This window comes from Lipophrys pholis (assembly GCF_963383615.2).
Source record: "Lipophrys pholis genome assembly, chromosome: 17".
Lineage (NCBI taxonomy): Eukaryota > Metazoa > Chordata > Actinopteri > Blenniiformes > Blenniidae > Lipophrys > Lipophrys pholis.
In genome coordinates, this window is record NC_137643.1 from 9,350,908 (window position 1) to 9,364,011 (window position 13,104).

Here is a 13,104-nt window from a genome sequence, read left to right on the forward strand (position 1 = left end):
GCGGATGGACTGAACCACTTGTCCTCCGAGGGGGCGTCCACACCGCGGACCACTATCAGAGAAGAAACAGAAACAAAATAAACGTATGCACTGAAAATATAATGTTAACGAATAAGTTTATAAACGTTTACGTGTATTATTGAAACATCTTGCTCTATTTAACGTACCATATATGTATGAGTTATACACACAGTTAACCCTTTTCCGGCATGTCCCACTTGGTGACGTCACGAAGCACTTCCGTGATGGTGCACGTGAAAACAGTTGACATTGCGCGATAGTTTGGAGGGTGATGCTTAAATTCATACATTAGTGGTAAGTTAAACGTAAAACGTCTGTATTCTTGTATCCACTAAGGCTTTTGTTTTAAAAATGGCATTGTGTCGTCGTGCTTGCTGGCTTACCTACCTGAATTTATCCCTGTATCTGGGGCAAAGCTAGCCGCGTGCAGGGCAACATTCCAGCAGAAGACTAGTTTTTACCTCCATCAGCTGAATGATACAGTTACAATATTACTATTATTCGTTAAACTGAGAGGCTTTGATGATCAGACCGCACGTCTTTCTGGATTACACACCGTAACATTTATGAGCAGCGTATTTGCTGCAGTCGGGAGTTTGGTAGGGGTGTTGAACCTTCATTGACAATGTTTTTTTTTTTTTTTTTAATTAATAGTCAAATTATTTAATTGTCACTTTAAGCTATCCAAACACCAAAGTGTGATCTTAAATTGTGAGCATGTTCTAAATATGACACTCTTCATATAGTAGGTCTTTGGCATCACCATGTGGTTTGATTTGTTCAAAGTTCTGCTCTGCTAAAGATGAAACTAAACAATTCCTATCACAAATGTCATGCCTTCATGTTTTTGTTTTGCAGAATGGCCATGGCATCTACCTGTGCACAACTCGGTCTTCGGCACAGAAGTCCTGTCTGCAAGATGATCTACGCTCAGGTTCAAAGTTGTATTTCCACAACAAGGGCATCAACCAGCATCTGTTCTGGATTATTCATCAATAGAGATAACAAAACAGTTCAGACCAGACTGAGGCGGAAACCGAAAATGTGCTACTACAATGATTTAACGGCGAAGTATTTAACAACTGCAGGAAAGGACAAGAAGCAGACAGATGAGTTGTCCAGTGATGTTGTGAACCACAGCCCCTTGCTGCCAAACAAAGAAGCCATGCTGGCAACAGAAAATCACATCTCGCTAGGTATGCATTAGATTTCTGCAGTTAACCTTGTAAACATACTCAGGAAGTTGCTATTAGATTTGCGATCTACCATTTTTGTTTTGCATTTTGATCCAGTCTGTCTTTTCAACTTTTGGCAGATTTGGATGCTCCTGAATTATCAGCATTGGAGGAGATCAGCAACGACGAAGCTGTCACTATATCTGTTCCCTCCATCCCTCCCATGTCTACAACTCTTAGGGACTATGTTGACAAGTCAGAGACACTCACTAAGCTTGTGCAACTCGGTAATCAAATTGTTGAAAAACCACTGAGAACATTGTATTTCCATTTGTGATGACATTGGTCTTCAAAAGAAAACAGTTTTTTTCTGTATTTATGCCTGGCTCTATTCTGCAGGAGTGGATCTGTTTAAGCTGGAACAAAGGCCCAATGTGGGCTCGATGCTTCTGAGGCTTGACTTTGACAAAGATGTGGCACCACGGCTGCTGTTTCTTAAAGACATCGGAGTAGAGGACTCTCGTTTTGGATACATCATCTCACGCAACCCTTATATCCTGACTGAGAGTTTAGACAATCTGCAGGCCAGGTATTAACATTTAAAAAAATATATAAATAGAAAATGTGATTACTGTTACCTTTTACTGGTCTATAGTTCTAGATCCATTATGATTAGATGAGGTCACAAATGATATCATACAAGAATAAGTCATCATTCTGTGGGTATTTTTCTTTCTAACCAGTCTTTTCTCTTGTTATTTGTAAAGGGTGAACTATCTTAAATCAAAGAAATTCACTGCAGAGACTGTCACATCAATGGTGTCCAGAGCTCCTTATCTGCTCAACTTCAGTGTGAAGAGGCTCGACAACAGACTGGGATTTTATCAACAACAACTCAAACTCAGTGCTTCCAATGTATGTCCAACTTTTGCCTCATGTAATTCATGTTATTTTTACACAAGGAGGTGGGGAGTTCTTTTGCTGTAATGTATGAATTTTGTATTGTTCTTCAGACTCGGAACGTTGTGGCTCGTCTTCCCAGATTACTGTGTGGCAGTTTGGAGCCTGTTAAAGAAAATCTCAAGGTACTGATGGACAGGAAAAATGTTCAGAAAGTATGTTCTGTTTTTTTAGATTCTACACTAAAAAGTTTCTGTAAATTTGCTCCGCAGGTGTGCGAAATAGAACTCGGCTTTAAGGAAAATGAAATCCAGCACATAATCATCGCTGTCCCGAAAGTGCTGACCGCCAATAAAAGGAAACTAACTCAGATATTTGACTTCCTCCACAACACTATGAAGGTCCCTCACTCTCTGATCACCAAGTTCCCCCAGGTACAATACTGTCATCTGTTCATTTTTGCTGACGAGAATAGGTGTGAGCAAATTTACTTTGTGCGTTGTTTATATTTTACATTCTAACTTTGTTATATACCAATTTATTCCATCATAGGCCCTCAACTGCAAGTTCCTGCGTCTCAAAGAGCGCCACCTCTTCCTGGAGTATCTTGGAAAAGCTCGGTATGACCCAGCCCACGTCAACTACATCGCCCTGGACCGCATGGTGTCGGTACCTGACGACATTTTTTGTACTGAAATGGCTTTGGCCACACTGGAAGATTTTGATTTGTTCCAGAAGACACTTTGAATCTTCGTGCGTGAACTGTTCTGTGAAACTTGATTTAAAAAATATCAAGTAAACAAGATCAACAGCATAATGTCAGACATGCAGAAAATAAACCGTGTGTCCAAATATTTGAGTTTTTTTCTGTTGTAAATGTGACAATAAATTCGCACAATCTATTTGAGCTGCTCTGTGAGGTTTATTTGTAAGTTCTGAAAGAAACAAAGTTCTGGTTAGTCCTGTGTTTGTAAAATGTCTGTCATCTGAATACAGTATGTAAAAGCAGAACATTTCTGAGGAAATTTTGTGTTTCTCATTTGATCTCAGCGTCTCTCTGACAACACACACACTGATCACCTTTCATCTCCATGAGGTGCCTCTCCCATCCACTTTGTATCACTTTTGTGGGACATTTTTTTTCCCAATTTTATTTGGGTTGGGGGGATTTGAATACGATTGAAAACAGCCCCCCCCCAAAAAAAAGAATTTGTTGACATAAGACACAGCAACGTTCTGATGTTCTTTTTGTGTCCATGCTCCCAACAGTGCAGGACTACTTACCTTGAGAAAATGGCCGAAAAATAATAATAAAATTAAACGGCCGCCTAGGATAGTAATCTTTGGCACTATGGCAGGCACACGTATAATCACATGGATCTGCCAGTTACTGTACATTGTATTCATAACACTGTTTGAACTACGTTTTGGTTGGACGCTGCCTGACTCCCTGACAGTCTGTTCCACAGTTTCACTCCACAAATAGAAATACTAAATGTTTTTAAAGTTGTGTGGTCACATGTTTCATATTTAGCTCATCCCTAAATTTATGTCCCTGCTCTCTTCTGACAGTTTGGATATTCCCTGTGCATAGGTTCAGAATGTGAATTCTATTGTTTTTAGTTTTTATTTAAAAATTGTGGATTAGTGTGATCTCTGTAACTGATGTTGTGAATAATCCTTATGGACATTTATTGCAATATAAACTTTGAATGTAGTGAACATTTGTAGTTATTGCCCCACATATCTGCACAGTAAGATGGTGATATTAGTAAAAAGTATTAGGATTAAATCTTGATGCTCTTCACTATGTTGAATTGCCATATTAGAGTAGTTAGGTTCCTCTACAATTCAGAAAAAACGAGCGTTGTTCGGGTTTTTCCATCATTTGCAATCGTAATGACGTTCTGCGTCCCTACGTCATAGACATGACACTATTTACCCACAACCCACCGCGGTCGTTCTTCAGACATAAACATGGCGGCGAGGGCACCAGGTAAATCGTGATCTTTTGTCGTATTTCAGGCTCAAAGTTACTCGTCAGCGTTGGTATTGTACCATTTCGATGTGATAAATAGTCCACCGTAGCAGTTAACACTCTGTCGTGCGCATTTTGTCGCTGTGCAGCGCAGCTTCTGGTGTGTGTCCTCCAGTGTCCCTGTGCTAGCGGATGCTAACAGTTAGCTTACGTCACTTCACTTCTCGACGGATAACCTATTAAATGTCTGTTTCCAATACAACCACGATGTTCAATTACGATCCGACCGTTGCGTAAAGTATTCTTTGTGCTGGTATGCGATCATGTCGTCCAACCATTGTTCGGTGTCACGTCGTCATGAAGCGAACGTTCGCCTTCTACTGCAGGAGGTCAACAGAGGACTGATCGTGTTTAATGTTTTACCGCGTTATCTGTGATGTTCATATCATATCTACACGTTATTTGAACTTTTTAAATGTTTCGTAAGATGACCCCAAGTGTTACCTACTTACAAGGTTTCTTCCTTCGCATTGAAGCTCTGTCTTCTTTCAATCAGATTATAGCATCTTTAACACAGCTTTGTGGATTAAACAAACTAACCCAAGCGTCCTCACAAAAATGATCAGTCTAATCTAACGTCATAAACTTCACATAAAATCACGAGAACGAAGTCTTAAATTCCCTGGCATACTTTATACATTTTGCACACCTGCTTGGTTGAACTCGATTCTAACAAATCATACTTTCATGCTTTCTGCAATATATTAACATTCTGCCTTTGTTTTTCTTTGTTTTTCACAGTGGCAACTGGCAGGCTTATGGTCGGCTTTCGTAAATGGTACTACAACCTGTGTGGCTTCAACAAGATGGGTAAGCTAAATCATAGGTCTTTCCTTGTATTGTGTGATCATTCAGGTTTATGTCGTCTGGATAACCGTGTTACAAGATGATAACATAAGGCTCTTCCAAACAATAATCCCAAATGAATGACTTTTTGTAATCTCGTCATTCCCACATACGACTTTAACTTCAGTGTTCATGTTTTCTGTTATAGGATTACTGCGGGATGATACAATCTATGAAGATGCGGATGTGAAAGAAGCCCTGAAGAGGATTCCAGAAGACGTGTACAACGACAGGACGTTTAGAATCAAGAGAGCTCTGGATCTTTCCATGAAACAGCAGATTCTCCCTAAAGAGCACTGGACAAAATATGATGAGGTGAATTGAAATAATCCCATGAAAGTGGCCATTTATTGTGGAGTAGATGGTAGATCTGAATTTTTCATGGTTATAGTCGATCTTACTTTGAGTAATATAATTTGCATGCTGATGAAAGGTCATTTTGTCAGTGAAAAGATATGATGGTTTCATAGGTTTGAGTTTTGTTTTTAATCATGTTAACTTGCTCTGCTCATTATACCTACTATATAAACTGGTGTTGGTGTATTCCAGATTGAGCTGCTAATCATCTAGTTTTCACTTTGTTTTTCCTTCAGGATGTTCATTACCTGACACCTTATCTGCAGGAGGTGATCCGTGAGAGGAAAGAGAGAGAGGAGTGGGCGAAGAAGTAAATGGTTCCTAATCTTATTCATTTGGTGCGTGGTCATGCCCAGGTGTAATGTTTTAAATGACATATAACCTATATGAAACATTGATCATTAAAGAATTGTACATTTTGAAAGATATGGAAGTTGTTGGGTTTTTTTTTTTTTTAATGGAACTGGCAGTTGGACTATTTGAAAGAGGCAAAAACATGTTTCTTTTGCTCAAACCAGAAAAAATATCATTGCCTTTTTATTACAGGTTACAAATTCAGTCCATACAAAATTCAGACCATGATGTTAATATAACGGTTTATATGAATGGCTTAAAAGTATCCTTGTCAACAATAATCACTGCAGGATATACATTAAATCATTCTATACTCAAACTGAAGCTGTTCTCACAGTGTAGACTCTTTCAGTGAGTGTAGGTCTATAAATATCTATTTACTTTGAAGAAGTCTAAAAAAAAAAAGTCAAGTTGTTATAAGCGGCGACTTGAAATCCCCTTAGCTTAAATTTAGTTTTTTTTCACAAATATATTTACACAATCTGTGCTGCAGACTCCATTGCTGCTGTTCCCTTTATTGAACACTAAACCTCGCTATTCATCGGCCTTAAGCTGTGACCTTCTGTTGTCCACATCAGTTATTGTATCTATTAAATTCCCAACAACGTTGTTAAACGATTTCAGCATGGACACGCCCAGTTCATTGCTAGTTTCGTTAATGTCTGGATCGTAGGCGCCCATAAGTGGGGTGCACACCTCCACATTTCCTCTCCCAGCGCCTTCCAGGATGCCAATCAGCCGCGCGCGGGTCTCCTCGAACAGCTCTCTGTCGTACTGCAGCAACACCGAATCATCCAGAGGATAAGTGACGTCGTCGGAGTAGCATTCACGAGGCACCGGTATCTCAATGTACCTCATCTTGGGAAACCCTGCCGTGAGCGTGGAGAATAACCTCTGCAGAGCGGCAGAGGTCAGAGGGTTTCCCAGAAGTCTGAGCTCCTCCAGTCCCTGGCAACAAGCCAGAGCGTTGGTGAAGGCGTCCATGTGCTCGTCCTCGATGTCGCACTCTTCGAGAGCCAGGCGCGCTAGTGTCGCGGAGCAGCGGCTCAGCAGTTTGTGGAAGGAAGTGGAGAAAGCGCTGAAGATGTTGTGTCCGCTGAGGTCCAGGTGAACCAGGCTCTCGCTGTGGAGGCTGTTGGACAGGTACGTCATGTCCACGCGGTTAAGGCAGCAGTTGGCTAACTCCAAGCACTGCAGGGGTGTGTTGAGAGGACTGGAAGAATGAGATAAAAAAAACAGAATTTAGTCCACAAACTTGTCAAAGCTGCAAGTTTTCATGTAGTGAAGGAAAACAACAAAATTATTGGGGTCTATTATGGTAAGTACACATCTTACTACATTTTGCTGATTTAGTTTTTTTTTTTTTTAACATTTAACCTATTAATGATGAACTTGCAGGTCATGTTCTTTTTTTTTTTTTTTTACCTTTTCACTTTGCTGGTTTTAAAACCTGACATTGTCAAGTCACACTCCCAGTCAGGTGGCGACGAAGCTGCCAAAGTTTCATTGTTTCTGTGTTTTGTCTACTGACACTTCAGCACGCTGAGGCCGTAATCAAACCCTTAATCCTGCAAATCTGCCCGGTCACCTGAGCCATGTCTGCCTCCGTTCTATTTACACTCGGCCTGTGAAGAATATCAAGCAGGTTTCTGGGTGTCTGGCAGCTGTCTGTCCTCACGCTGGATTCAGGTCAACAATTTTAACTACAAAACGCCGTCCGCCCGTTAAACAAAAGCCTCGAGGCCAAAATGTCCTGCGACCCTGGTTAGAGGTGATTATTGTGACCTCTATTAAAGCTTTTGACACAATAGGCCCAAGTATGGACAGCAAAGTTGGTACCAGATCCACCGCCATGTTTACAAAATACCAAATGTGTTTTTCTCCTCCACCAGTCAATCCATGCACTCACCTGAGTAGTCTTCGCAGGTGTCCAGTGAGAATAGAAAATCCAACATAGAACTCAGTGAGGTTTCTCAGTTGCGCCAACAGATTGCCAATAGTGGCCAGCAGATTGTCGTCATCAGCTCCCAGCCTTCTAACATCCAAGGCTCCGGCAGGCAAGGTGAGGGACGTCAGTTTGGGGAATTCCACCCTGGAGAGCAGCACCTCCAGGTGAGGGGCCTCCAGAGGAACGTTGTGGACCACCTCCAGCTTCGCAATGGCCTCGGGCTGTGCTAGTCGAAGGATGTAGAACAGCTGCTTGAGAGCGAGAGAATCTGCCCTGAAACCGACGAAGCGAAGCTTCAGAGGACAGTAGTGAAGGAGCAAAAATGCCTGAGCCACCAGCTCATAGTTGCGGCCCGTGACAAAGCCATTCAGGCGAACATCGATGGATGTTTCGAAGGCCGACTGGGACACTTCACTGGCTTGCATTGCCACCATGGTCTCATAGCACATCTGGGTCAGCAGCTGGGTTCTTGCCCATCGGCCCAGGGTGGACTTACAGGGGCAAGCCTGATGCTCTGTGTCCTTCAGAGCAGTCAGATCCACCAGACGGAGGCTCTTGGCATAGGTTCTTGGAGGAGACAGGACATAATCCTGAGAGAACAAAGTACATTCAGTGGGATTATCAAGTTCTTGTGAAACATACATCAACCCTGCAACTGTATTGTAACTCATAAAAAAACCAACTCAGAAATGAACAATGAAAACGTGACTAGATTGAGACCACAGGCAGCAGGCAATCATGCAATACTCGGTTGTCTCGGTACCTTTAGTCCGGTCAGAATTGCTTGCAGACAAAGCCGGCAGGTGCGAGAGGTGAGGTCCAACTGGCAGTCTGCTGACTTTCCCAGGAGTCCTTGTATATTAAGCTCGGGAAGAGGCCATGACTGAACCAAAGCATTCAACAGGTCAGCCTGCTCATGCAGGTAGCAGGCCTTGAAGAGAACGGGGTAGATGTTATAAGACAGAAAGCTCAGGTTGTCCAGCGCACTCGAGCCCGTGTGAATGAAGCCTTCAGCAGCAAGAAATCGTAAAGACTTCATGGTTCTGGATTTGTTGTTCCTTGGTTGTTGATGAGAGTTGCTTTCAAACAGCTCGGTGAGCCAGAGTTTTATGTCCTCTTTAGCAGTCCTTTGTTCATGTCCTCCGTTTCTGTCTGTCGCGGTTGTTTTGCATTTGTGCTGGACTGGTCTTGCTGTGGAGGGGCAGGACATGGGGTGCCTCGTGCAGAAGCTATTAATAGAAACAGCTGTCTCACGTCCTTCGTTGGCCAAGGTGTCTCTTTGCAACTTCTGCCAGCGAGATTAGCAAGAATAATAAGAATGCTGCTGAAAGGCTTCACATCAAGCCGTCGCCAGCAACTTTACACTAGTTTGTTATGTCAGTGCAAAACACACCCTCGATAATCCATAAACAATTTGTTCAAAGAAGAAATACAGGGGTTTTCGATGTTTACAATAAATGACACTTGTTTTTATGTTCGAAAACAGTTTGTTTGGTGATGCAGGAAGCAAATGTGTCAGGATTGTCTTAAAATACCTATAATAAGCAAACATTGTGCATTCATTAGTATTTTGACAGGCGAGTATGGAAAAAGTGTAAAAAATATATACTACACAAATATTTTTTCAATTGTACCTTTAATTTAAGTTGATTTTAATATCCAAAAAGAACTTGAATGGGCTTTCTAGGATCAAATATATTCTTGCCATCTGTTTGCATGAAGTTAAAGAGCAGAACCAGCTGTGGAGACTTTTTATTCCGGGCAGCTGGTTATAAAGGCTGAAAGAGGAAGGTGTGTTGCACTTCACAGGCCTTCTCTTTATTGGAGGCGGAAATGTGATGTTTAGATAATTTGCTTAAAGCATCCCTGTGGTCTTTGGTATTGTAGATTATGATCAAAAATGTGCAATAACAATCTATTTTCAGTCCAAGTGTCTATTGAAACCTATTGGATGTATATCAAAGAAGGCATTGGGTTAACAGAATTGTGTGTCTGGCTGTGGCGATCCCGTGGCTGCCGCTTTATTGTCTCCCTGCTCGAGATACTTCAATCCCACTAATACAGTATGTTATCACCAAGCTCAAAGAAAGCAGAGGGAGATATCTGACACATACATGCAGGACAACGGGGTTTCATGTTCATAGTATGACACCTTTGTGAAGCATTAGTAGGAATATTGACAAGGGGTTTTATGAAGAAGTTCCAGTCAGAGACTGTGGTAAGAAAAGAAGGAATTTATTATCAAGTAAAAAATATTCCAATGTCAAAACTGTGCAAACAACTTGGTTGAGAAGTAGTCACACCTTATTTGTCCTGTCCTCAAACTGAAGAAATAATTGTGGTTCTTTGTTTATATATATATACATATATTCAAAATTGTACATTCATCTGGTTAAAAGCAACAGGATGAGTCTTTAATACAGCGTTGCTAAGTACTGCCACTGACTGGCTCTTTGAGAGCGTGAGCCGGTGTGGGTCCTATGTGAGTCCAGATGTAGCCCTTTTCCGGTCGTATGGGGATGATCGGGAATGGCGAGCTCCGCGACTTAAAATACTCAGAGGGGGCGTGACACACAAACTCCAGGTGCTCCATCTTCCTGGGTAGATCCTCTTCTGGGCCTGAAACAAAACACATAGGTTTAGAAGCCAAGTCAAACAATCCGGCTTGTTAATAAAAAGAAGCAAAATTCCCATATATGCTCACCGACAATGTACGTCCCGGGATCAAACTGGTCCTTCGGGCTGGCTTGAGTGGGGATGAGCCACGTCAGTGCCGCACTCTTTTCACAGTACTGGTCCTGTATAAAGCCCCGGATCTGAGCGTAGTATGGTTTCCCATCATCTTCATCTATGACCTTGATCACGTCTCCTGTCTGGAAGTATACGCCCTGTGGATGCAAATACCATCCATAAAAATCCAAAGACATTAAAATAACATAATTCTGTTTCCTGGACAGAAATGCACATGAATTGTAGGTCGCAAACACTGTACCTTATAAAATATGGATTCTGACGTGATGATTGTTGCTACAGCATCCGGTGCTTTGATTGGCTGAAGAGAGATATCACACTCTGGTCAAATGCATAATCTAATGTCACAAGAAGAATGTTTGTATGTATGTATGCATGTCATACGTTTTTTAGTTTGAATATGTGTCTTCTTCCCTTCCCTTTGGTCGACACTTTCTTCTCTGATGCAGGGGCTTTATACTTGGTACTTCTCAGACGTGCAGACCTCCTGTGGATCTCCTGCTTAGACTGAAAAAAGAAAACAAGGCAATGAATACAGAATATAAGTTTGATCTTTCCGAAGGGATCATATGTGCACAAAATTGGAAAATGGCAATTTCATGCAAATCGTAAGTTTCTGAAATTGATACAGTAATTAAATAAGAAATATGTTATAAAAATATTTACTTTCATGCAAATAGATGCAGAGAGACGTCATTGAACATCATAACCATTTTGGATGACAACAAAAATCAAGTATTGTGCATCGATGTCTTGTTGTTGTCAGGTCTCAAGGTTCGCTACGACGGCCTCCGTAATTCATATCAGCTGCAGCTGAAACAAAATCTACTCATTTATATTTAGCTTTCTGTTAGTTAAATGACAGTCAAATCAGTGCTGTGGAAATGTGGAAATGTCCAAAGAGTATCGCACAACTGTATTAAGGTAGAACTACCGTTACATTGCTTCAATTGTACTGCGCTCCAGGGACAAAAACTGCAGATTATTAAATACCGTGATACAAGTACTTTCCTGAATAATTATTGAAAGTATCTGTGGTTTCTGAACTGCATTCAGCCTGCAGCAGCAGGAGGGAATGTGGAGATCAGCGAGACTCCTTTTCTCTCCTTACAGCAAGAAGGACGTGTGTTGAAATACCAGCCGGGCTTTTCTGTGTGGAGTTTGCCTGATTTAAATGAGTGTAATAGACAGAATGATATGAAAAAAAAAGCTATATTGCAAAGCCATACGTGTAGCTGTTGAAACAGTGTGGAAAAGCCATAAAATTCAACTTGAAGGCAAAATCAAGTTAAATCTACCATGCACAACAGCTGAGGGAGCAACGCCCCTTTATTCAAACCCCATGAACTAACTAATAAAATATAAAGCTATGGTAAAAGGAAAAATACCAAAATGTTCGAAAAAGAATTTAATTACAGGCCAATTAGAAGAGAGTTGCATAATAAAAAATAAGATAAAATGACCCCACATAAGGAAATTCAGCAAAACTACCTCTAGATTACATGGTGAAATCAGTAGTGATATATAAAAATATATATATATATATATAGAGAGAGAGAGAGAGATAAAAGCCAAAACGTACAATTACTAAGAATATGTCTTAGTTTCAATGATTCTAAGCTTCCATCCGCCTGGCAGAGGAGCGCTCTCCTTACTGACCTGCTTCCCCCCGCCATTGCTGGGCTGTATGCTGGAGGACATGGAGGGTCCCGACACTGCACCGCCGGGGCTCTTTCCCGTGCAGTTATTGCACAGGATCTCCCCCTGGTTTCCTTTCTTCCACATGGACGAGGAGTTGGTCTTGCAGATGGCGCAGCACGGTTTCAAACCCAGCGGCATCCTGACGAGTGTGTGAAGAGACGAGTCCGGCAGCACAACAATGAGAAGGAGCCGCTCGGTCCGCCCCGCCGACCATCAATGATGAAACTGTAGCAGCGACTCCGTCGCGCGCACTGACGCTTCCTCTCGGCAGGACGGAGACGTCACTGGGCCATATATGACATTTATCTAATGCGGATAACACAATATTAATGCGCGTCCCGGGCTGTTTATTTAGGATCGTTACTAATGTCACTTCTCTTCTTCTGCGCTGGCGACGAGCAGCAACTCTTCTTCTGTGGTTTGTTTCCGGACGGTCTCCTGAGTCAAGCGCCACCACAGGCCTGGAGGACGTCATTAAGAAGGAAAAAAGATGCAGCAGAATAATAAAATACTTTGAGAATTCCAGATGGAAAGTCTTTCACATGGTTGATCTACAGATATTTAAAAAAATGTTACATATCAGTTGTTAAGTTTGTATTATTTCATTGTTCGTCATTAAACCAGAAAACGTGACAAACCATTGTTTCCTAGTTGGAGTGTTCACAAAACATTAACAACAATAAATGTTTACTCCACAAAAAGAAAGTGGCAAGCAACATGGTTAAAAGTAACGTTCTAAACTGCCTTGTTTTAATGCATTTCCTCTATTTCCTTATAAAGCAATGTGAATGGTCTTGCATCTGAAAGGCGCAATAGACATACATTTGCCTAGTCTCTTGGTTACAATAATCAAAGTTGTCCGTCTCTCATGTCATTATGGTTTTTCATTTTTAAAATTAATCTTAAAACCTATTTTTATTCCTTGGCTTTTTTTTCACCCAGCTTGAGACTCTGCTCCTATTTTATTGTTGACATTGAATTGTTTATATTGTTTCAATAGAATTGTTTTTAAT

The 13,104-nt window shown here is 41.3% G+C and overlaps 4 protein-coding genes across 4 annotated transcripts; 2 read left to right on the forward strand and 2 right to left on the reverse strand.

Annotated features, from left to right (window-relative positions):
- Positions 1-223: 223 nt before the first annotated feature.
- On the forward strand, positions 224-3,816 carry mterf3 (mitochondrial transcription termination factor 3). Its single transcript, XM_080484267.1, has 8 exons — positions 224-315; positions 880-1,217; positions 1,337-1,483; positions 1,596-1,785; positions 1,964-2,111; positions 2,210-2,281; positions 2,369-2,530; positions 2,649-3,816. Exons 2-8 carry the CDS (start codon positions 881-883, stop codon positions 2,841-2,843), a joined length of 1,251 nt encoding a protein of 416 aa, XP_080340393.1. The 5' UTR covers positions 224-315; position 880; the 3' UTR covers positions 2,844-3,816.
- Positions 3,817-4,050: 234 nt separating this feature from the next.
- On the forward strand, positions 4,051-5,766 carry uqcrb (ubiquinol-cytochrome c reductase binding protein). The gene is made up of 4 exons (XM_080485169.1): positions 4,051-4,092; positions 4,876-4,944; positions 5,129-5,295; positions 5,574-5,766. Exons 1-4 carry the CDS (start codon positions 4,074-4,076, stop codon positions 5,649-5,651), a joined length of 333 nt encoding a protein of 110 aa, XP_080341295.1. The 5' UTR covers positions 4,051-4,073; the 3' UTR covers positions 5,652-5,766.
- Positions 5,767-5,793: 27 nt separating this feature from the next.
- On the reverse strand, positions 5,794-8,817 carry lrrc14b (leucine rich repeat containing 14B). Its single transcript, XM_080485170.1, has 3 exons — positions 8,403-8,817; positions 7,601-8,229; positions 5,794-6,904 (listed from the first exon to the last, which is right to left on the reverse strand). The coding sequence occupies exons 1-3, from the start codon at positions 8,676-8,678 to the stop codon at positions 6,226-6,228; spliced, it is 1,584 nt and encodes a 527-aa protein (XP_080341296.1). The 5' UTR covers positions 8,679-8,817; the 3' UTR covers positions 5,794-6,225.
- A 1,037-nt stretch (positions 8,818-9,854) lies between these two features.
- gatad1 (GATA zinc finger domain containing 1) lies at positions 9,855-12,508 on the reverse strand. The gene is made up of 5 exons (XM_080485763.1): positions 12,050-12,508; positions 10,775-10,897; positions 10,632-10,691; positions 10,344-10,527; positions 9,855-10,258 (listed from the first exon to the last, which is right to left on the reverse strand). The coding sequence occupies exons 1-5, from the start codon at positions 12,227-12,229 to the stop codon at positions 10,068-10,070; spliced, it is 738 nt and encodes a 245-aa protein (XP_080341889.1). The 5' UTR covers positions 12,230-12,508; the 3' UTR covers positions 9,855-10,067.
- Positions 12,509-13,104: the final 596 nt, after the last annotated feature.

Bases quoted from the DNA above. Each gene is read 5' to 3' on its own strand.
- gatad1 (XM_080485763.1), bottom strand. From the start codon at position 12,229: ATGCCGCTGGGTTTGAAACCGTGCTGCGCCATCTGCAAGACCAACTCC. The intron at 10,692-10,774 runs GTATGACATGCA...ATCTCTCTTCAG, and splicing joins ACATATTCAAACTAAAAAAC to CCAATCAAAGCACCGGATGC. The intron at 10,259-10,343 runs GTGAGCATATAT...GTTTTGTTTCAG, and splicing joins TCCCGGGACGTACATTGTCG to GCCCAGAAGAGGATCTACCC.
- mterf3 (XM_080484267.1), top strand. From the start codon at position 881: ATGGCCATGGCATCTACCTGTGCACAACTCGGTCTTCGGCACAGAAGT. The intron at 1,786-1,963 runs GTATTAACATTT...TTATTTGTAAAG, and splicing joins TTAGACAATCTGCAGGCCAG to GGTGAACTATCTTAAATCAA. The intron at 2,282-2,368 runs GTACTGATGGAC...TTTGCTCCGCAG, and splicing joins CTGTTAAAGAAAATCTCAAG to GTGTGCGAAATAGAACTCGG.
- lrrc14b (XM_080485170.1), bottom strand. From the start codon at position 8,678: ATGAAGTCTTTACGATTTCTTGCTGCTGAAGGCTTCATTCACACGGGC. The intron at 8,230-8,402 runs GTACCGAGACAA...TTGTTCTCTCAG, and splicing joins CAATTCTGACCGGACTAAAG to GATTATGTCCTGTCTCCTCC. The intron at 6,905-7,600 runs GTGAGTGCATGG...TCATTCTTCCAG, and splicing joins CACCTGCGAAGACTACTCAG to TCCTCTCAACACACCCCTGC.
- uqcrb (XM_080485169.1), top strand. The intron at 4,945-5,128 runs GTAAGCTAAATC...TTTCTGTTATAG, and splicing joins GTGTGGCTTCAACAAGATGG to GATTACTGCGGGATGATACA. The intron at 5,296-5,573 runs GTGAATTGAAAT...TTTTTCCTTCAG, and splicing joins ACTGGACAAAATATGATGAG to GATGTTCATTACCTGACACC.